This window comes from Odontesthes bonariensis, chromosome 19 (genome assembly GCF_027942865.1).
Source record: "Odontesthes bonariensis isolate fOdoBon6 chromosome 19, fOdoBon6.hap1, whole genome shotgun sequence".
NCBI classification, from domain to species: domain Eukaryota; kingdom Metazoa; phylum Chordata; class Actinopteri; order Atheriniformes; family Atherinopsidae; genus Odontesthes; species Odontesthes bonariensis.
The window spans coordinates 29,842,528-29,864,634 of record NC_134524.1 but is presented as its reverse complement, the minus strand read 5'-3'; the positions used below and the strand labels follow the sequence as shown (position 1 = coordinate 29,864,634).

At 42.0% G+C, this 22,107-nt stretch overlaps 1 protein-coding gene across 4 annotated transcripts in view; it reads right to left on the bottom strand.

The window, feature by feature from the left end:
• pde5ab (phosphodiesterase 5A, cGMP-specific, b) overlaps positions 1-21,334 on the bottom strand; it is a 163,305-nt gene extending 141,971 nt beyond the window's left edge. For 3 of the 4 annotated variants that reach the window (XM_075451730.1, XM_075451733.1, XM_075451731.1), the window contains exons 1-3: positions 21,052-21,334; positions 7,977-8,499; positions 5,338-5,511 (exon numbers count right to left, since the gene is read on the bottom strand). In XM_075451730.1, the coding sequence (XP_075307845.1) occupies positions 5,338-5,511; positions 7,977-8,499; positions 21,052-21,149 (795 nt within the window). In that variant the 5' untranslated portion in view covers positions 21,150-21,334. Of the gene's footprint in view, positions 1-5,337; positions 5,512-7,976; positions 8,500-20,003; positions 20,050-21,051 lie in introns of those variants that run through there. The other variant, XM_075451732.1, reaches the window with a different exon arrangement.
• Between the last annotated feature and the right edge of the window lie 773 nt (positions 21,335-22,107).

The window sequence follows — 22,107 nt, the reverse complement described above, 5'->3', positions numbered from 1 at the left end:
TAGGAAACCCAATGTTGGCTAAACAATATGATTTCCAGAGCCGGTGGACTAGATTCTCTATGGAAATCTGGTCTGGCCTGGCGAAACAACTCAACATTCAGAACGAAATTAGAATTTTAATGTGGCCAACCCACGATCCAGATTTCAAACCAGGTATGGGTGATGGAGGTTTCATTCAATGGGCGAGGAAAGGACTCTCCACATTATGCCTACTAATTAAAAACCAGAATTTCATAGACTTCAAAACCATCTCAGATAGATACGCCCTTGCTCGGCAGGATTTCTATAGGTACCTCCAACTTCGGCATTACTTTGATAAGAACATTAAAGGACTTATACAGGAAAATTTATCAAGTATTACAGAAATGTTTATCAAAGCATATAATACAAAACTGTCCAGAAAGATCATTGGAGAACTATACAGATATATAGCTGAATTAAGAGGCCACTCAACAAACTATATTAAGGCGAAATGGGAAAAAGAACTGGGAACTGTAATCACTTCTGAAGAATGGATAAATACGATTGACACACAAATCACCACTACGACCTCACACCTGTGGAGAGATTTTTCCTGGAAAAATTGTATCAGATTGTTTCATAACACCTAAGCAAAAGTCTAAGCAGACAGGACTACAACCTACTTGCTGGAGAGGATGTGGACATGGTATGGCAGATCATACACATGTATTCTGGAGCTGTCCCACTCTTAAATCCTTCTGGGAAGGAGTTCAAAACATAATTAGTGAAGTCCTGCAGTATAATCTAGATTTTACCTGTTTATCATTTTACCTGGGTAACATGGATATGGAACTACCAAAGAAAGACAGACACCTCCTGAAAATCTTTATGGCCGCAAGTAAAAAAGCAGTAACAAGAAGATGGCTCAACACAGAACCTCCCACGGTTAATCAGTGGAAAGTCATAATTAAAGACATCCAAACTATGGAACTATTGACTTTTAGCCTCAGGTTACAAAGGGGCAAAGGTGATGCCCTCTGGGAAAAATGGGACACCTACATCGCAGGAGGGGGTGATGACCTATCTTGATGCCTTGTGTACTCTGGTAATGAAAAGCAATGACCATGATGTTATAGTTTGTGGCGATCTGCTCGCAACCCCGCGGTTCCCCTGATGTTTTGGAATTTCTCCAAATTATCCTCAAGAAAGGACTGTAATTGTATAAAAACAACTTTTTCTAAAGCCTTAGAAAGAAAGGGCAGATTGGAAACAGGTCTAAAATTTGACAACACTGAGGGGTCAAGATTAGGCTTTTTAAGAAGGGGCCTGACCACAGCCTGTTTAAAGGCAGCTGGGACAGTTCCTAATCTCAGACAGGAGTTAATAAAAACCAGGATACTGGGACCCACAGTATTAAAAACCACTTTCAAAACTTTGGAAGGGACAATATCCAATGGGCAGTTTGTAGGTTTCAGAGATTTCAATACGTCACAGAGAGAAGAGAGGGAAACCAGCTCAAACTGATCAAACGCAGCAGAATGAGGTGGGGCAACAGGTAGATCCTTATTTTTACTCATAATAACATTACTGGTATCTTTTCTGACAGAATCCACTTTGTCAACAAAATAATGAAGAAAATTCTCACAAGTGGCTATTGATACATCAGTCACAGAAGAAGTACATGGGTTAACCACAGCGTTAATTGTATCAAATAACACCTTGGGACAATGACTGCTGCTAGGAATAATATTTGAGAGATACTGAGATTTTGCTTCACGTACGGTTCTCTGATAATCAGCGAGACATTAACATTAACATTTCCAGAGACACATGCAGTTTGTCCTTCTTCAATCTGCGTTTGGCCTGCCTGCAACGTTGCCTGATGGCGCGGGTGGTGTCGTTCAAACAGGGGTCCGTTCTTGGTTTGGCAGATTTTTGCCTAAAAGGGGCAATAGAGTCCAGAATCCAAGCACAGGTGGAATGGAAGGAGGAAAGAAAATAATCAGGACAGAGACAGCTGGGTGGGAGGAGCTCAGAGAACGCACTGTTTTCACTGGTTTAAGCCAGGTTTCAGTCAACAGGAGGAAATCCAATAACCTGACTCACGTCATCTGGCTGCGTTCACCAACTACACGCGGGGGCGTTCCCTTTCCTCACACAACCATCTGAGGAGCCTGGGAGTCATACGTGTTTCGTCCGATTAGAAAATAATGAGAGCCAATCATTAATCGCTGGGTGGGACTTTGGATGAATTTGCCGCGTTATGGCCGCCCATTCATGCTCCAGAGGGCGGGAGTCAGGTAAGCTCTGAGCTACGTCACGGGTTGAGTCATTGGGAGTGGCTGAAGTGGCGTGTCAGTCAAGATGACGGACAGATTCTTCATCCAATCACATGCACGAGTTTTAGAAAAAATAGCCCCATTTGAAATCATGTCGGTTGTGGGCTCGTCCCAGATGGTATGCGAATACCAGAGGGCGGGAGTCAGGTAAGAAATCCAAGGAATGCGAAGTAAAAAAGTCATTTAGGATAAAAGTCTTCTTTGCGACGGATCTGGGGCCTCATGTACAAAGCGTGCGTACGCACAAAATAGTGGCGTACACACCTTTTCACGTCAACGATCAGATGTATCAAGAACGAAAAGACCGTGGAAATGTGCGGTGCCTCACGGCAGCTTCAGGGCTGGCGTACGCACGTTTCTGCAGCTGTTGATTCTTTGGCGACACCTAAGGTGATGTTGGGAAACTGTTATAATAAATAAATGTGAAAACAATTAGTCCTCAGACAGTGATGTGCACATTTGAGATAGATGAACAATTAATACTGATAAACAATTAATACACCCATGTGTCTCCATTTACATGAGTGGATATAAAAGCAGCGCAAAGGTGCGCAATGCATACCATTAAAAACAATGGCTGCTTTAAAAGTATTAGAAGAATTTGCAAATGGTGCAATTCGAAAAGAGTGTGTGTTCACTACAACAGAGAGGATTAGCTGGCATATGATGGCGACTGATTACTCATTAGCCGTTTTGAGGGAAATCCTCCTAGAACTGTGCGCAGAGCTGCGGCCGGCGTTGGAGCGCAACACAGCGAGGAGCCATGCGCTGCCTTGCCCACAGGTGATGTGCACACTGGGGTTGCAACCGGAGCATTCCAGGGGCAGGTGGCCAACCGATTGGGACTGTGCCAGTCTACCCTGAGCCGAGCCATGCCAGCCGCGTGGGACAGAATTATCCGCATCTCAGCCACGTATATCATACTCCCAACAGGCCAACATTAAAGCTCAATTTGAAGCGAGAGCCGATTTTGTAATCGGAGCTATCGACTGCGCACACATTGCTATAAAAGCGTGATGAATTTGTATGTTAACAGGGAACATTTTCATTCATCATATGTATTTTCATACATATTTTCATCAGATCATATGTGATGCGTAAATGCAATTAACCAACATTGTGGCGAGGTGCCCTGGTTCAACGCACGATTCATACATTCTGAGTAACAGCATCGTTGGGAACAGACTTACAAGGTGGCACTGTGCGTGATGGCTGGCTTCTTGGTGAGTAACTTCATTCTTGTAATTGTCCTAATATTATTCCCCGTGACGCGCATTGAGTATGTGCGCCCCCAATTTCTATCCCGTCTTCACAGCATCATTATTATATTATATATATTAGTCGGTGGTTAAAGCTAGTTTCTTGCTGTTTTTCGCTCGTTAAACTTCAGTTTAAGATCTTTCTAACAAGCCCCTGATCGTCTCTGTGGGCATATATTAATAACCCCGTGCGTAAAGTGTGAAATGTCTTAATCAGCCTCGACTTTTTCCCGGCGCACTTCTGCACATTACTGTATGAATACGTTGTTGTGAGTTACACAAAAACATGGGTATTTAGCTTGGGGGTAATCAGAGTCACCCACATGAGCTCCCACCACCCCATGAGAGAGCAGTGTCACCCATTGTTGCCCCGACTCTGTTCAAACAGAGTCGGTCACCCCCCCCACCCGACTGTTTTGGCCACACTGCAGCGGTGGGCAGCCAGTCTCCGCTTCACATCCACCTTAATGTTGGACCACTTCTTCTTCACCTCTGCTTGTGAGGCTTCTCAGACCCCACAGCATTGACAGCCTCAGGCTCTCCCACCCACTCTTCTTGTGTTTGCCGGAGGACAGCGTGCCAAAGAACACATTTTTGCGGGCCTTCACTTCAGAAAGTAGCACCGACATCTCACTTTCCGTGAAGTTCTTCTTTTTTCCCGTCTTATTCATTCTTTTTTCTTTATTTTCTGACCATACACAGAGGGGAATCGCAGGTGCAGGGCTCATTTAAATATGATTTGCGTATTTAAGTAGGGGCGTGGACAGGGAGGAGTCGGGTGCTCCGACATGTGCGCTCAATTCCATGTTGATTGGGATGAACAAACTAAATGTGCTTGGATTAATGCGTGCGCACAGATTTGTACATCTGACGTTGGAGGGCATTTGGGTTTGAGCGTACGCCATGTTTCAGTAGAAAATCCACGCAAGTCTTTGTACATGAGGCCCCTGGTGTTGATGAAAGCCATGTGAACGAAATGCTAATCCGTCTGTTGGGACTGGTTAACGGGTTGGAGATTCTCCCCATCTGCGGATCCTCACAGGTCGGCGGCAGGGAGATGGGTACCCGGCTTCCGGTACGACCAGCAGCAGCCATTGGTAGGAGTAATCCACGGAGCCTCGGATGTCGTAGCCGACGCAATCACAGGAGAGACCAAACAGCAGATGGCGAGCGTTGTTCGTGGAGGATGAAGCCAGGTGGGCTTTCAGCCGGCATATTACTCCACCTCTCTTTCCACGTCTTCTGCGACGGCTGTTGCGTGGCAATCAACCAGGTAGATGCCATAGGTAAGAGGGTACAGACGCCAAAACATGTGGCGGTGGCTTTGTCTGATCGTTGTCCTGGATTGGTATTATGTCCAGAGATTCTCGGACTTTTTTTGAAAGAGTTGAGCTACATGTATGAGATTAAATATTGTGGTGGACATCCACAAGAGGAGGAGGAATTACTTTCATTTTTGGGAATATCTGGGATAGTATATTATATCTGGGAAGACGCTGATAAGCTCCAAGAGGAAAGGAAAGTTTTGATCTTTTTTCAAGTCACAATCAAATTTTGAAAACAATTGTATGCTGCTCAGGAAGCTGCATTTCCAGCTCTTCTTTTGTTATCAAACAGAACAATTGGTTATTAGCTTAATTTCAATTAAAAGTATAAGACTTTCAATTTGAGTGTAACTTTTGTATATTTGAATTTTGCTGTTCACATTTCATAAATTTAGGTGAGAGAAGCACTTGCACACACGTGGAGACACACATACACACACACAGCCCAAATACCTCATATGCACTTTTGATATTAAGCGGTTCTCCCGTGGCAGCTACATGTCCTACTATGCCCTTGTTCCACTCCAGTCGGATGCAGCTACTGGATGATTCTTCCAGGGTAGATCCCTCGGCCACATCAAATAGCCGGCTTACCAAGAACTTCCTGTTGGAGCTGTCCTCGCCAACCTGGTACCACATACACAGTGACAGTGACTTAAAATAGGAAAATGAAAATTATTGAAAACATAAAACAAACAGACAACTGAGACAATTTTATAGCTTAGCTCAGACCTTCTGAAACAACATTGGGAGTTGACAGTTACTGTCACTATCATCCGACTGTTACTATCATGTCTACTAGACATTGCAGAGTGGCCCTGATTCAATTTGCATTCAAAGTTACAGTTACACCAGAATGTAATTGTTTACACACTCCCTCCGAATTCAAAGATATATTTTTGCTTAATTAATGTTTGGTACATAGCATCTATATCAGATCTTGTGTTTTACGAGTGAAGCAGAATTACTCTATTCACTTACTGTCAAAATGTGTGTAACAAAAATGGACTGTGGGTAGTTGCAGATAGAAAGGTTTAAAAAAAAATGGTGGATAATCAAAGATATTTCTATTCTATGAAAAAGTGTTGTGCTCAATTGATGTTCATGTATAAGATGTTTGTGCTAATTGTAACTGCTTTGAAACCAAGCTGACCTGGGGCCTCATGTACAAAGGGTGCGTACGCACTTTTTCACCTCAACGATCAGATGTATCAAGAGCGAAATGGTCGTGGAAATGTGCGGTGCCTCACGCCAACTTCAGGGCTGGTGTACGCACTTTTGATTCTTTGGCGACACTGAGAGGTGATGTTGGGAAACTGTTATAATAAATAGATGTGCAAACAATTAGTCCTCAGACTGTGATGTGCACATTTGAGACACAAGAACAATTAATACTGATAAACAATTAACACACTGTTAACACATAATTACACAAGTGGATATAAAAGCATGCGCAAAGAGGTGCAATGCATACCATTAAAAACAATGCCTGCTTTAGCGGTATTAGAAGACTTTGCAAATGGTGCAATTCGAAGAGAGCGTGTGTTCAGAGACAGAGAGGATTTGCTGGCCCATCAGCAGGTTCCCGAGGGAAATCCTCCTGTGTGCAGAGCTGCGGCCAGCGTTAGAGCGCAGCACAGAGGCCAACCGATTGGGATTCTGCCAGTCGACCCTGAGCCGAGCTATGCCAGCCATGTGGGACGGAATTATCTGCATCTCAGCCAGGTATATCAAATTCCCATACAATGAAGTTGAACAGGCCAACATTAAAGTGCAATTTGCAGCGAGAGCCGGTTTTCCTAATGTAATTGGAGCTATCGACTGCACAAACATTGCTATAAAAGCGCCATCGCATGATGAATTTGTATATGTCAACAGGAAACATTTTCATTCGATCAATGTACAGATCATATGTGATGCGCAAATGCATTTAACTAACATTGTGGCGAGGTGGCCTTGTTCAACGCACGATTCATACATTCTGAGTAACAGCATTTCGACCCACAGCATGGGTGGCTTCTTGGTGAGTAATTTTATTCTGTAATTGTCCTAATATTATTTCCCGTGACGTGCATTGAGCATGCACAAGCAATTTGCATTGAGCAATTTGCATTGAGCAATTTCTATCCCGTCTTCACAGCATCATTACTAGTCAGTGGTAAAAGTTAGTTTCTTGCTGTCTTTTGCTGGTTAAACTACAGCTCAAGATCTTTCTAACAATCCCCTGATCGTCTATGTATGCAAATGTTGATAACCCAGTGCGTAAAGTGTGAAAAGGGAATCGCAGGTGCAGGCCTCATTTAAATATGATTTACATATTTAAGTAGGGGTGTGGACAGGGAGGAGTCGGGTACTCCAACATGTATGGTCAATTCCTCTTTGATTGGGATGTACAAAGGAAATGTGCTTGGATTCATGGGTACGCAGAGATTCATACATCCAGATATTTTGCGTCGGAGGGCTTTTGGTTTGAGCGTACGCCATATTTCAGTAGGAAATCAACGCAAGTCTTTGTGCATGAGGCCCCTGAACTGTTGTTCTTGACTTAAGACAGTGACAAAAAGTGAGATTTGTATGTGCTTCCTAATACCCATTTCCTTTCTTTCCAAGAACAGGACAAGAAAAAAAAAAACAGAGCTCTAGAAAGTAAGTAATTACTTTAGCTTTGCTTAGCATAAAGATTGGAGCAGAGAAATTCAACAACTCTGTGTTCAGCTTACTAAAAGTAACAAATAAAAGCACTTCATCTTACATGTTTAAATGTGAGGACCAACAAAGATACATCTTGTGGTTTCAGCAGGGTTACTTGCTAATCCTCCACATGTAGCACAAAAGCCTGAGAATAACATTTATATTTCACATAACTATAAAAACCAATGCATTTAGTGATTAAGCCTCTTCCTTTGCCATTTAAGGACACATTCCTTGAAATACAGTTTTTGGTGGTGGAGACCAATTTAAAAAGAGGTTTCATCCTGCCAAAGTAAAGAAGCATAATTATGTCTTCCTTCCTCTAGCTCTAGCTGATGGCAGAGCTCCAGCTAAAACAGTTAGAAACATATGACAAACTCTCTCGCTCTTTTCATTCCTACCAAAAACAGAGAGTAGCGATCTGCAGCAATCAGCTCATTGATGTGGAGGAAGATCTTATGGCAGAGTGCTGTCACATCCAGATGACTCGACACATCCTTTACCAGCTCCAGGAGCCTGGTGCAGTGGTCACCCCCACTGCTGCTCCCACCTCCATTACCTCCTCTCCCACCAACACCACCCTCACCAATAACCGAATCCCTCAGAGGAACAGTTTCACGGTCAGCGTCACTCAGAAATGTCAGAGAGCCCTCGGAGTCTTTAACCACAATAGGCCTGAGCGGCCGGTCAAACTCTGATGCTGAGATTTTGCGAGTTGGGGTGCCGGGAGCCGGACTGGGGACTATTGCCGGTGAGGGGCAGCGGTTATCCAGTAGGTTCAGGGTGGGTGGGAGGATGTTGGAGGAGCAGGGTGGTCCAAGATCTGTGGAGGAAGGGTAGGCCAGCTGCCGTGAAGAATTTTCTTTGGACGCTGATGGCTGGATGGTGTGGACGCGGTCCGCAAACCAGGCATTTACCATCTCCCTGTTGAAATAGAAAAGAAAATCTGTCAGTATCTAAAACATACCAGGCTGGTAAAGCAAGTAACAGTATGTTACTGTATATGCCGTTGGTCCTCAGTTTCCCACAAAACAGATCTGAATCATGCAAGACTCTAGGTGCCCTATGGAATCTAGCACAAAGACACCAGCAGTACATCATTGAACTTGCCCCGAAAGCAGAGCTGGAGCCGCTACAAATTATATTTGTTTCAGCACATCGTGACACCTTGTAGTCATAGTCTGTCCCTGTTCCTTGGATCTCTTTCAGTAGGTTTTCATTTGTGCTGACTGGGAACACCGCTCAGGCCTTGTGACATTCTTATCCAGTAGTTTTGCCATTTGATTCTTGTCATTCAGGTTTTTACACCAGCCCATTTCACCCACATACGACACAGTGACAAGGAGCACTGGCAGACTATATAGCGCCTAATATATCCCTTCCACTCTTCCGGTAATAATCAATATTATTTGCTTTGTCCATGAATAGTCATACAATTTTCATTTGTACAATTTAAATGCATTATACAAGTCTTCCCATCCCTGGGAATTAAAAAAAGAAAAAAAAGTAATAGCGGTAACTTTAGGAACACAAATTTTCATCTGTTCATGAATCAAAATAGAGGCTTCTGATTTGGGCCTGGTATATGAATGAAGATTTGTCAACAATAGTATTTATTTCTCATTTCTTGAGTTCAGAAACAGATTTTGTTTTCCAGTGAAGGTAAACTAGTCTTTTCATACACCAGACACAGGTCATTAAGAGGAAGCGGACCACTCGTGCTGAAATCTGGTTGGCTCAGAGCATGGAGAGATGGAACTTTGGCTCAAACCTGATTGGCTCAGAAAAAAGGCTGAAGGTAATGCAATGACAATGGAATTGACAAACAAACAAGAAAAAGAATAATGAAAAATTTCTAAAAAAAAAACAAACATTATAAAATAAATGAGAGAAATATTAAGAAAATATTAAACCATACATAGAAGTAAAATATATTGATTAAAAAAATAGAAACATAAATAAACAAATACATACGTTGTTTTGTTAATATATGTTTAAAGTACACACTTTTGTGTATTTATCAACAATTGTGAGTTCAATTCAAATTCAAAAATACTTTATTTATCCCAGAGGGAAATTAAATGTTGATGTAACTCAATTAAATCAAGGAGTTATTATAGATGCTGATGGCTGTGGGCAGGAAAGATTTCCTGTAGCGGTCCATTTTGCATCCAAACTGAAGAAGCCTTTGACTGAAGAGACTCTTTTTTCCCATAACAGTCTCATGGAGAGGATGTTCAGGGTTGTCCATAATTCTCTTGATTTTATGCAAAATCCTTCTTTGAATTATTGTCTCCAGAGGTTCCACAGGTGGGTCAACAGGAGTCTCTCCAGGACCTTCATGATGTGGGATGTCAGGGCAACAGGTCTGTAGTCATTGATGTCTGAAGGGTGAGTTTTCTTTGGTACCGGAACCAGACAGGATGTCTTCCACAACAGTGGTACCTTCTCTTGGGTCAAGCTAAGGTTGAAAAGGTGTTGTGTCCCACAGAGCTGCTCTGCACAGGCCTTCAGGACTCGGGGGCTGACACCATCTGGACCTGCAGCCTTGTTCCGGTTCAGTCTCTCCAACTCCCTCTTCACCTGACTTCTAGAAACAGAAAAGTGGGAGGGGGAGGCAAAGGGGACAGCAGCATCTCCTGATTGGGTTGAAGACAAACTAGTGGAAGCAGAAGAATCCCTGACTGAGGTGGAGGTGGAGATGTTACAGGAAAGCTGTGGGTCAGAGGAGGGTGGGATGTCTCTGGCTGGGAACATGAGGGGAGGATGGTGAGCTTGTTCCTGAACTGAACCTGTTGAAGAATGTGTTCAGCTCATTTGCTCTTTCCAGACTTCCATCCATCCGATCCTCCCTCTGTTTGAGGCCTGTGATCTTCTTCATTCCTGACCACACATCTCTGATATTGTTTCTCTGCAGTTTACTCTCAAGCTTCTTTCTATACACCTCCTTGCTCTCTCTGATCTTGACTTTGAGCTGCTTCTGTATACTCCTCAGTAACTCCCTGTCTCGCTCCCTAAAGGCTCTTTTTTTCTTGTTCAATAGTTCCTTTAGCTCACTGGTGATCCAGGATTATTAGGGAAGCATCTCACTGTTCTGGTGGGGATGGTGTTGTCCACACAGAAGTTTATATAGTCAGTCACACACTCAGTCATGGCATTAATGTCCTCTCCATGCGGCTTAAAAAGAGAAATCCAATCGGTTGCATCAAAACAACCCTGTAAGGCTTCTTCAGCTTCATGTGACCACTTTCTAACAGTCCTTTTTGTGACAGGTAGTCTGGACAAGGGGTTTATATGCTGAACAGAGAAAAACAAGGTTGTGATCTGATTTACCCAGGGGAGGTCTTGATTTGGAAATGTATGAATCCTTGACATTTGTGTAAAACAAATCCAATGTCTTGTTTTCTCTGGTAGAGCAGCTGACAAACTGTTGAAAAGTTGGCAGTGTAGCAGAGAGTGAGGCATGATTAAAATCACCAGATATTGCCACAAAAGAATTGGGGTGTTGTGTCTGTATCTTAGCAACAATGGAACTGATGACATCACATGCAGTGTCGGCAACAGCTGAGGGTGGAATGTAAACAGCCACCAAAACAACACTGGTGAACTCTCTTGGCAAATAATATTCAATTCAATTCAATTCAATTCAAAAATACTTTATTTATCCCAGAGGGAAATTAAATGTTGATGTAGCTCAATTAAATCAAGGAGTTATTATAAATGCTGATGGCTGTGGGCAGGAAAGATTTCCTGTAGCGGTCAGTTTTGCATCCAAACTGAAGAAGCCTTTGACTGAAGAGACTCTGTTTTCCGATAACAGTCTCATGGAGAGGATGTTCAGGGTTGTCCATAATTCTCTTGATTTTATGCAAAATCCTTCTTTGCATTATTGTCTCCAGAGGTTCCACATCCGTCCCCAGAACAGAACCAGCCTTCTTTATCAGGTTGTTGAGTCTTTTTAGGTCCCTGGTTCTGATGCTGCTGCCCCAACAGATGACGCAAGAGGAAATGACGCTCTCGACAACAGACTTGTAGAATATCTGCAACATCTTGTTGCAAACCTTGAAGGACCTTAGCTTCCTCAAGAAGTACAGTCTGCTCTGTCCTTTCTTGTAGATGGCTTCACTGTTGTGTCTCCAGTCCAGTCTGTTGTCCACATGAACACCAAGGTATTTATATTCCTCAACCACCTCCACTTCTTCTCCCATGATGGAAACAGGGTTTGATCTGACCCTGTTTCTCCTGAAATCTACAATCATCTCCTTTGTTTTGTTAACATTCAAGATGAGATGATTGTTCCCACACCATGCCACAAAGCGGTCCACCAGCTCTCTGTACTCAGCTTCTTGTCCATCTCTGATACACCCGACCACTGCAGAGTCATCTGAATATTTCTGTAGATGACAGGAGTCTGACTTGTACTGGAAGTCTGAAGTATACAGAGTGAAAAGGAATGGTGAGAGTACAGTCCCCTGTGGTGCTCCTGTGTTGCTGATCACCTGGTTAGACACACAATTCTTCAGTCTGACAAACTGTGGTCTGTTTGTCAGGTAGTCATTAATCCAGGTGATTGTTGAATATGAATATGTTGAATATGGACGAAAACTTACTGCCAATAGTTCAATGTCAGGACTGCAGAGACGACTCTTCACAGTAACATGTCCTGGGTGACACCATCTGTTGTTGACAAGCACTGCCAATCCACCCCCTTTCCTTTTCCTGCTACTCTTTAAATCTCGATCTGCTCGTACAGTCAGGAAGCCCGGCAGAGAGACGCTGGAGTCGGGGATATGATCCTGCAGCCATGTCTCAGTAAAACACATAATGCTACATTCCCGATATTCTTGCTGAGTCCTTGTCAAGGCTAGAAGTTCATCCAACTTGTTAGCTAACGATCTTACATTGCCCATGATGACGGATGGCAGAGATGGTTTGAACTTCTTCTTTCTTTCTCTCCTCTTTGCTCCTGCTCTGCATCCACGACCCCTCCTTTTCAATTCCAGTGGGATTTCTGGCTTCAGTTGTCGAATTATTTCTGCTAATCAGCTGCTCCCTGTTGTAAACCACCCTGTTGCTATGGTTATGCATCATAACAAAAGAGCAAAATATACAAAAGTATTGGGAAAAATCAATCCAGCTGCACAGCATCCAAGGCAGGAAGGAACAATTGTCCAAAAAATGCAATTTCTTCCAAGAAAAAACAGGAATGAAATTTAGAAAAAAGAAAAAATCTCAATGTGAGGTACAGAGCTACTCCAACAAGCTGCCACCCTCAGCGGCGCATTCTAGAATCAAGAAGTTGCTGGACTACCAGCAGGAAAACGTTAACATGCTGCCCAACCATTGATAACATTACTGAGAAATACTGAGGGTAAAGTTGTACATTTAATTCAAGTAGAATTACTCTCAGAAATCTTTGTGCCAGGGGCGGTCAGTGGCGTAGTGGTTTAAGCAGCCGCCCCATGTACAGATGCTACAGTCCTCGCTGCAGCTGACACAAAATAGTATCACAATAGTCACTGTTATGGTAACTTAAGCACTCAAAATGTCTAAAAAGCAAACAAAATAAACATCACATTTAAAGGTGTATTCAAAGAAATAAAGAGAAAGTGTTATCGGTCACCTTGAGACTCTCTCTCTAAAACCTAATAATCAAGTTAGAAATCTAGGGGCAATATTGGACTCAGACCTGAGGTCCGTTTCACGTAGCAGGTTTAGTGAAAACTCTGAGTTGGTTAACCCTGAAATGAGGGAAACCCTGAGTTTTCCGTTTCACAAAGGGAGGTAACTCAACCCCGAGAAAGAGGGGTAACTCTAGCCTGTTTCACAAAGAGAGGTAATTTAACCTCACGGTCAGTTACCGGAGTAACAGACTCTCTGAACCTAACCTGGTAGGGACCAGGTTTTATTCAAGAAACCTCGAGTTTCTTTCTGTCTCCGCCCTCTTTCAGCCACACACGCCATTTGATTTCCCCATTCATTGAGTCAGCAGAGCGAGTTCTTCTACCTCTAGAAGTCCATTAGGAGGCGACTTTTTTCACGAACATGTCCTTTTGACAACGATCCCGTGGATGAAGCTGCAGTATTATTGCGCAGAGAAATAAATATTCGTCGGAGATGGTTATCAGACCGCGCATAGATTTTTGCATTTACAGATAATTATCTTTTTAAGCGGCACCATCAGAATTTTGTTGGGACAAAAGAAAAAAAAAGACAAATAAATATTTGTATGAATAGGCTTAAAAAAAACATAGGCCTATTATATTTTATAAAGGCACTTGTGTCTTGGGGATGGATTCCCTCAGCCACTGGCCTCCCGTTAGAGGTGGTGGTGCTGGGCACCACCCGTTTTACGGGCATCTGCCTTCTTTCTGTTGGCTCAGTAGAAGTCTGTGTTAGTTTAAATAGGCTTAATTATTTAACAAAACATGATATAGATGATGACTCTAAATTGTCCTTAGGAGTGAGTGTGAGTGTGCATGGTTGTTTGTCTCGTTTGTCTCTATGTTGCCCTGTGATGGACTGGCGGCCTGTCCAGGGTGTAGCCTACCCCGCCTCTTCCCCATTGACTGCTGGGATAGGCTCCAGCCCCCCGCGACCCAACTGACGGATTCAGCGGTATAGATAATGGATGGATGGATGATATAGATGAGAAGACGTAGTTTATGTGTGTGAAAACAGCATTATGTTGGGAATAAAATAACTGCACAGTCAAATAGCCACTTAATATTTACTTTACAGTGAAAAACATGATCAAAATGAGGTACCTCCATGCCGAGGTCTCACCTGTTTGAACAATGTTTTTATATTTCATCTTAAGCTGCTGTCAAGTGCGCTTCCCCCCCGCGAGATTGCACCTAAATTAAATAAATGAATGGGTTACCATTCAAGCAGTTTCCCTATAATATTATTGGGATTGCAAAGGACTACATTTAAACTTACACTTTTGCTGCTGCAACGGTGTTGCACTTATTTCTAAAAACTATTGAAACTCGCCGTATGAGCACATTAAGATTTCAAGGTTGGTGGAAAAACGTAGCCCTTCCTCTTCCCCGTTGCCAAGGTGACTCGTCGAATCGGGGCTCCATTGATACTGGCTTTTTAAAGTTGTGGTGCACGCGCTAAACTCAAGGTGAACCTACTCAGAGTTGATTAACCTCACTCAAATCAGCGTTTCTGGAACCGAAAACTCAGGGTTTTCTATCTCAGAGTAGATCAACTCAGAGTTCAGGAATAGACTCAGAGTTTGTTGAACCTGCTTTGTGAAACGGACCCCAGCCCTGCACTAAGCTACAAAGGTATTGGCTGGCTGGTGAACAAATTTTGTGGCCAAAGAACCAGATACTGTACGAGTTACTATCCCTGTGTCTGCTATAAAACAGCTGTCTACGCCAGTAGATCAACTCAGAGGTGAGGAATAGACTCAGAGTTGGTTGAACCTGCTTTGTGAAACGGACCCCAGAACTTTAACAGCCACATTAAATCAATAACATCAACAGCTTTTTACCATCTAAAAGACATTGCCAGAATCAAAGGAATAGTGCCTAAACCAGACTTAGAAAGACTAATCCATGCATTTGTCTCCAGCAGGTTAGACTGCTGTAACGGCCTGCTCACTGGGCTCTCTAAACGAGCTGTAAGACAGCTGCAGTACATCCAGAATGCTGCTGCTCAAGTCCTGACTAGAACCAGGAAATACGACCACATTAGTCCAGTGCTCAGGTCTCTGCACTGGCTTCCTGTCGCTCAGAGAATAGACTTTAAAACAGCTCTGCTTGTGTACAAGTCTCTTCATGGTCTAGCGCCAAAGTACATCTTTGACATGTTAGAGCCACATGAACCAACTTGGACTCTGAGAACCTCAGGGAGGGGTCTCCTGCTGGTGCCCAGAGTCAGGACTAAACAAGGAGGCTACGTTTCAGTTTTATGCTCCTAAGATCTGGAACAGTCTTCCAGAAGATGTGAGACAGGCCTCAACTCTGACAATGTTTAAATCCAGGCTGAAAACAGTTCTTTTTAGCTGTGCATATGACATCTGAAAGTATTTTACTCTTCGCTTTTAATTCAATTCATTAATGATTATTTTCTATGTTTTTTGGAATGATTTTATTTGCCTTCTTGTGATTTTATGTAGCTGTAAAGCACTTTGAATTGCCTTGTGTACGAATTGTGCTCTACAAATAAACTTGCCTTCTATTTTTTGTGGCACTCTTGTTATTCCATACATAGTGTCTGGACAATGTCGACCTGGCCATCACAGGCTTCTGGTAACACTAGTGACTACAGATGTATGTGGCTGAAAGGCTGTTGACTCAAGTCTTTGTTTGTGACAAATGAGTCTTTGAGACTTTCAATATTCACACAGTGGTGCTTCCAGTTTAACTTTAGGACAGTCAGTAACTATCAGTCAGTCACAGCGAAGTCATTGACCGTTTTGCCGTGATGAAGAGCAGGCGGTACAGTTTAATGCTTAAAAAGTAAATTTATACAATTTAGAGCAAGATAAATGGTTATAATTTGGGTAGGCTTCTTTAAAAGGCTACTCAATCAGGGGAATAACTTATCAGAGCATATCAGGTTCTCTTAATTTAAGATCTTGACTTTTTATTTTGTAATATTACCTCTTGATTGTGTTACAGTAAGAACAAAAAAAATGTTCAGTACCTGGACTGAAACATTGTTCAGTATTTTGTATCTGTTGAAAATTGTAATACTGTGCATACATGTGTGTTTTTTAGTAATATTGCCTCTTGTAAAAGGCTTACTTGATTATGTTTGATGTGCTGCAGAAGGAGGAATTGAAAAGCTAAATGGCTGAACTCGAAAGTGTTTTTATTTGCTTAGATAGCCTATAGCTCTGGTAAACCTGTTGAGGTTCATGCAAATTTGAAGAAAAGTTCTTATACATCCAGTACAGGCTCATTCTCTGCATACAGTAAGGCAGTGTTGGTGGTGGTGTTCTGGCTGGGGGCCTGTGCTTCTGTACAGCTGTACGCCCCTGATGTTGGCTGCCTTTTGTTCCATTCCTCCTCTGGGGAGGATCTATCTCTCCATAAGACCCGTTGCTACTGATTTTCAGTCCACTTCTTGTGTCATTTGGCATACCTCAGCCTTTTCTCCCTGTTTGCTAAAATATTGCCGAAAAAAAAATGGCAGTTCTTTTTTTTAAAAGAGTGAACCTGTAAAACTGTGGTGTCGACTGCGATGCAGTTGAAAATTTGGGTGCATCTAACTTTTGTGCTGGTGCACCCAAGAAAAAAAGTTAGGCGCACCAGTGCAACCAGTGCAAAAGTTAGTCTAGAGCCCTGGTTCTAGTGTGCCATTACATGCCAAAGGGACACGGAAGATGGCAACTGCAGCTGCAGCGACAGCTCCGCCTCGACTAGGCGAAAAGAAAAATACTAAGAGTCGTGTCTGGAAGTACTTTGCGTTTGAGGCGGATGATCAGGGATTAATAATAGATTTGCAAAAACCTATATGCAAACGGTGCCAAAGAGCTTTTCAGACTAAAGGAGGAAACACTTCCAATTTAGTGAAGCACCTCAAAGACAGACATCCAGATTTATTCACAGAATTCAAGGTGAGTGAGTTTCAAGTCATGTAAACGTTCACTTTGAGGGCAAATTCACACCCATTGTGCTCTGTTGAACAAACTCCCCATCGCATAGATATGAAACGCATATGACAAGAAACAGCGGAAACAGAGTTTTGCAAAGAGTATCTGAACATACCAAAATAATCACGTTATGAAGACAACAAACAAACAGAACAAAGTTATGTCTTTGCAAAGTACGGCTGAATAAGTTGTGAAGTCACTAGACAATGCACCGTATATATAAATATACAGAAGAGCGTACCCTTTCCGAAAGTATTCCTTGTTTCTCTGTGACAAAGCGAGTTATCCGGTTTTGAACTAGATCAAATATTGTATCTGCTTACATTGCAAAGACTAAAGTTATGTTCAAAAGACATGCGCAGATCACCTCTGTAAGCTAAAGCTACAGTGCACATGTGCAATAGGCATTAAGCAGATATTTTTTCAAATTACTAAGTCACAGAATATCCCACTATCATGGTTCTGATATTGCCTGATCCCAATTCAAATGGATCAAATGTTAATACTATGTTTATTTTTATTTTTATTACTTAAACCCTACATGCCACTGTTCTTTTTTTGTAATGTTAATAGTGTATTCTTTTTATTCATTGCTTGAAGGCTACATGCTCTTAAAATGTTTTTAATAAATGAGTATGTTGAAGTACATGCAAATATTTATTTTTTTACCGTGGTATCAAAATTGGGTATCGAGAATCGTGGAATTTCACTGGTATTGGTATCGACTACTAAATATCTGGTATCGTGACATCCCTACTCTCAAGTCTAACGCATTGAGCGTTTCGGTCTTTTGTCACGTACTCATTGTATCACCGCCACACATTGTATTTCTCATGCTGAAAAAAAATTAGAATATAAATTTCTCTGGCGCTGCTATCGCTATGGAAACAGCAGGAACCAATCACGTCTCCCATGAGTCTGATCAGAGCAGTTATTAATAACAACAACACTAATAATAATATTATTGAAAGACCCCCATTCCTGTGACCCATCTAACTGCGGATTGCCTGCATTCAAAACTTGAGAGCCCTGTAATGTAAAACTTCCAGGTCCTGTTGATTGTAATATTGTTAGCGAGGACTGCAAGAGTAAGGGCAGGCTCAGAGGCAAGCTCCCGCATACCTGTAGCTAGGCCTGTCACGATATATCCAATAAGTCAATAAATCGTCCGATAACTTTTTCCAAGCATGATCACTTTTCTGGCCACGATAAGTCTATTTAAAAAAATATATATACATTTTTTTTTTTTTGCGCATTTCTTTCTTTCCTCGCCACTCCCGCTGTTAGAAAGCCCATGTTGTTTGGTTGTTTCCAGTTAAATACCATTCATTTATATTGTGTTTTCCGGTGAGTTTTCATACGTCCAACGCTCGTGAACGCACTATAGACGTTCCGACGTTCCTGAATGGTACGCAGCTGTATGTGAGACGATGTCGCTGTAAGTTTCGTTTCTCCTCCCGATGCAGCAGTGGACAGCTTGTAATTTTCCCTTTGCTGTTTTCACCTAACATTCGCCTGTACATCCTGGGTTTATTGTGTGTAAATGCCAGAAGGTGAGTTTATAAGGTTTCACTGTCTAATTTGAATGCTACGTTGTGTTAATGTATTGTTTACCTGTGAATACAGCTAATGCTAATCCACGCTGCCGTTCAGCTAATAAGCTAACTCACACTGTGTTACTGTGATCCTTGTGTGAGGTGATTGTTTACAATATATAAGTCTTATATTGTATATGATTGATGATTACAGTTCTTTATATTTCGGAGTTATATTATTATGTACATTATGTATGGTGTTTCCATACTGATTGTTATTTGTATCTTTATTATAGAACCACAGCCAAATAAATCCACCACAAACTGGACATCTGTATCCGCTGTATCCGAAAGAAATTCTTCATTGTTATTTTAATAAAATCACATTTATTCATATTTAAAAGGGTGTATTCGCATTTTTATTGCATTTTTTTATCCCATTGTCATTAAATTGTTTGAAAGTCGCGAAAAATTCAATATTATCGATTATCGCAATAATTTCTTGGCCAATTTATCGTCCAGCAAAATTTGTTATCGTGACAGCCCTACCTGTAGCTACCCCTTTTATCGAGGCAGGGGAAAAGTAAAATGACAGACGCGAAAATAGATAAAAATATTGCTGCATATTTGAAATTACAATGTTACTGCAACCAAAGCCATTTGTACTATACAATTGGATGAGAATCGATAAGAGAATCAACAAGGAACCGAATCGATAAGCGGTATCAATATTGGAACCGGAATTGCTAAATTCTTAACAGTTCCCATCCCTACTCAAAACTACTAAAAGGTTATAAGAAAGTCTGTGCTTGCAAGCGAAATACAGAGAAAGAAGGGCTGGATCAATACTTTTGTACAGAACTTTACACTAGAGTCTATTTACACTGAAGGAACATGAGGAACAACAACCTTCCTCAAAAATCAAGGTTATAATTTAATGAAATAAAATCAAAGTAATCACTGCAAGGACAAGACTGTATGCAAACAAAGATAAGGGAAGCAAACATATATAAAACATCACTAATAAGTTAACCATCATTCTCATCATGATATAGTATCAAGGCTTTAAACCTGTTGATGGGTTTAATGTGGATATTTACTGGAACAAATCGACAGTGAGTTACACAGGGTGTATGTTTGAGTGTGAGAAGTAAATTGGAGGTGATTATTGGATTGTATCTTATCCAATGAACCAACACTTTGTCTAATTAATCCACACACATTTCAGGCATGCACTCAATTTAGGTTCTAAAAGGGCTGAAGGTCACGTGACTCACCCTGCAGTGATAGGTTCTGTTCAGCTGAGTGGAAACCTGGACCAGAGGGTAAAGAGTGCTGCCTATGAAACTAACAGTGGTGTATTGAGCCCGTGTTCAGGCAAATAAAACGTGGACGAGACAGTGAGTGTCAGAAGCAGTCAAGTGGAGTCCCTCTCGCTCCATCTCCCATTGAGCTGCCTGCCTTGCCCACAGGACCCTAATGTATCCAAGGGAGGTGTGGCTGAATCAATACCTCTAGAAGAAAATGCTTCTCAGCCAAAGCAGAATAATGGCTGTTGTGTGCAAACCCTATTGAACCCCAATGACAAACAACAGAAGGGAAAATAATTATGTCCTCATACAGTGCTTTTTACAGCAGGCTGTAAGACAGAGGCTGAATGTTTTTGTGTTGCTGGATGAATAGAAAACAAAATGAAGTTACCATGATGGTTTAAGTGGATTAAAGGGCCAGAAGGGGTTTGGCACTAAAACAAACATGGACCTAAAGTTTCGTGATCAAGTGCTGGTGGGCTGGTAAAATGCTACTTCTCCAGAAACACAAATTTGGAATCTGTTTGTCAAAGGAATTAAAAGGCTAATTCGCCACACTCAATAGGGTATATAAGTGCAAGCACTTTCATTTATGGCACAGGCACGTATGTGTTAGAGCTTGTATAATTATCACCAAGGAGCTATCCAATGGTAAGCAATGAACACCGACAGCAGTAAAAGTTAATGATTAAAGGGCTCCAAGCAGCTCTGAAGCGCAGCTGATTGTAAAGTGGACGGTGAAACTAAATATGCCTGAACTGTGAGGAGACCAGAGTGGATCACAGCAGCCCCCACTTCCACAGCACTGCAGGTAGACCACTTGAAGACACAGGCACGAGCGCACAGTGCCCCCCACATCTCACAGAGCCACATTCAGTTCCATGGGAAGAGTGTTGTCCTGTGGAATATGACCAGTCTTTTGTTGTAAACAACCTTCAATTCTTAAAGGTACGTTGAATAAACAACACATCACGCGACCACATACAGCGAGCCCTTCACTTCGTCCCATTCTTACCTTGACGCCTTCCTGGTAAAGTAGGAGTGGGTGAACTCCAAGTGGTCATCCAGCCACGCTTCCATCTTCTCATTTTCAGTGGAACAGCGGTCCACCATGGCGCAGAGGCAACGACACAGTCTCCCCCACCGCGAGCTTCAATTACCGTTTACATGTGCACGCGGAGGAGCCGGTATCAGAGACATGCAAGCGAAAGAGAGGCGAAAAGCAGAATGAAAAAGAGAGGCTCCAAAGAAGAGCTCCGCACGAAGCGGTACGTCGGACTGGGCGCGCAGAACGTAAATAAAGCGGTGACTGTGCGCTTCCTCGTTGGTAAAGCGAGAAAGGGAGGACTGGAGAGCGAAAAGAGAGAGAAAGGGAGCAGCATTGACCTCCTCATTAAAGGAGCGTTACAAACATCAGTCGTTGATGTTCCCATATTGGCAAGCGCTTTGTTCCCACGTTAAGAAAGGTGCGATACAAACAAAAATTGTATTATTATAATACTTTCATTGTACAATATTAGACATGAAGTAATACAAAGAGTTCCAAATTAGTTTATTGAGAAATGCTCCTTTTTAAGCTGATGTCCGTAAAATCTCTTATAAATGCAGAAACGGAGGCAACAAGATAAGACTTCCAAAAACACTTGAGTTCAGCCATTTAGCTTTTCAATTCCTCCTTCTGTAGCACATCAAACATAATCAAGTAAGCCTTTTACAAGAGGTAATATTACTAAAAAAAAACACAGTATGCACAGTATTACAATCTTCAACAGATCAACAGATACAAAATAATGAGCAATATTTCAGTCCAGGTACTGAATATGTTTTAATCTTACTGTAGCACAGTCAATAAATACTTCTACAAGAGGTAATATTACAAAATAAAAAGTCAAAATCTTAAATTAAGAGTACCTGATATGGTCTGATAAGTTATTCTCCTGATTGAGTAGCTTTTTAAACTAGCTTACCCACATTTTACCCATTTATAATGCCTAAGATAGTTTGGGGGGGGGGGCTGCTCGCCTCACAGCAAGAAGGTCCCAGGTTCAACCCCTGGCTGGGGCCTTTCTGT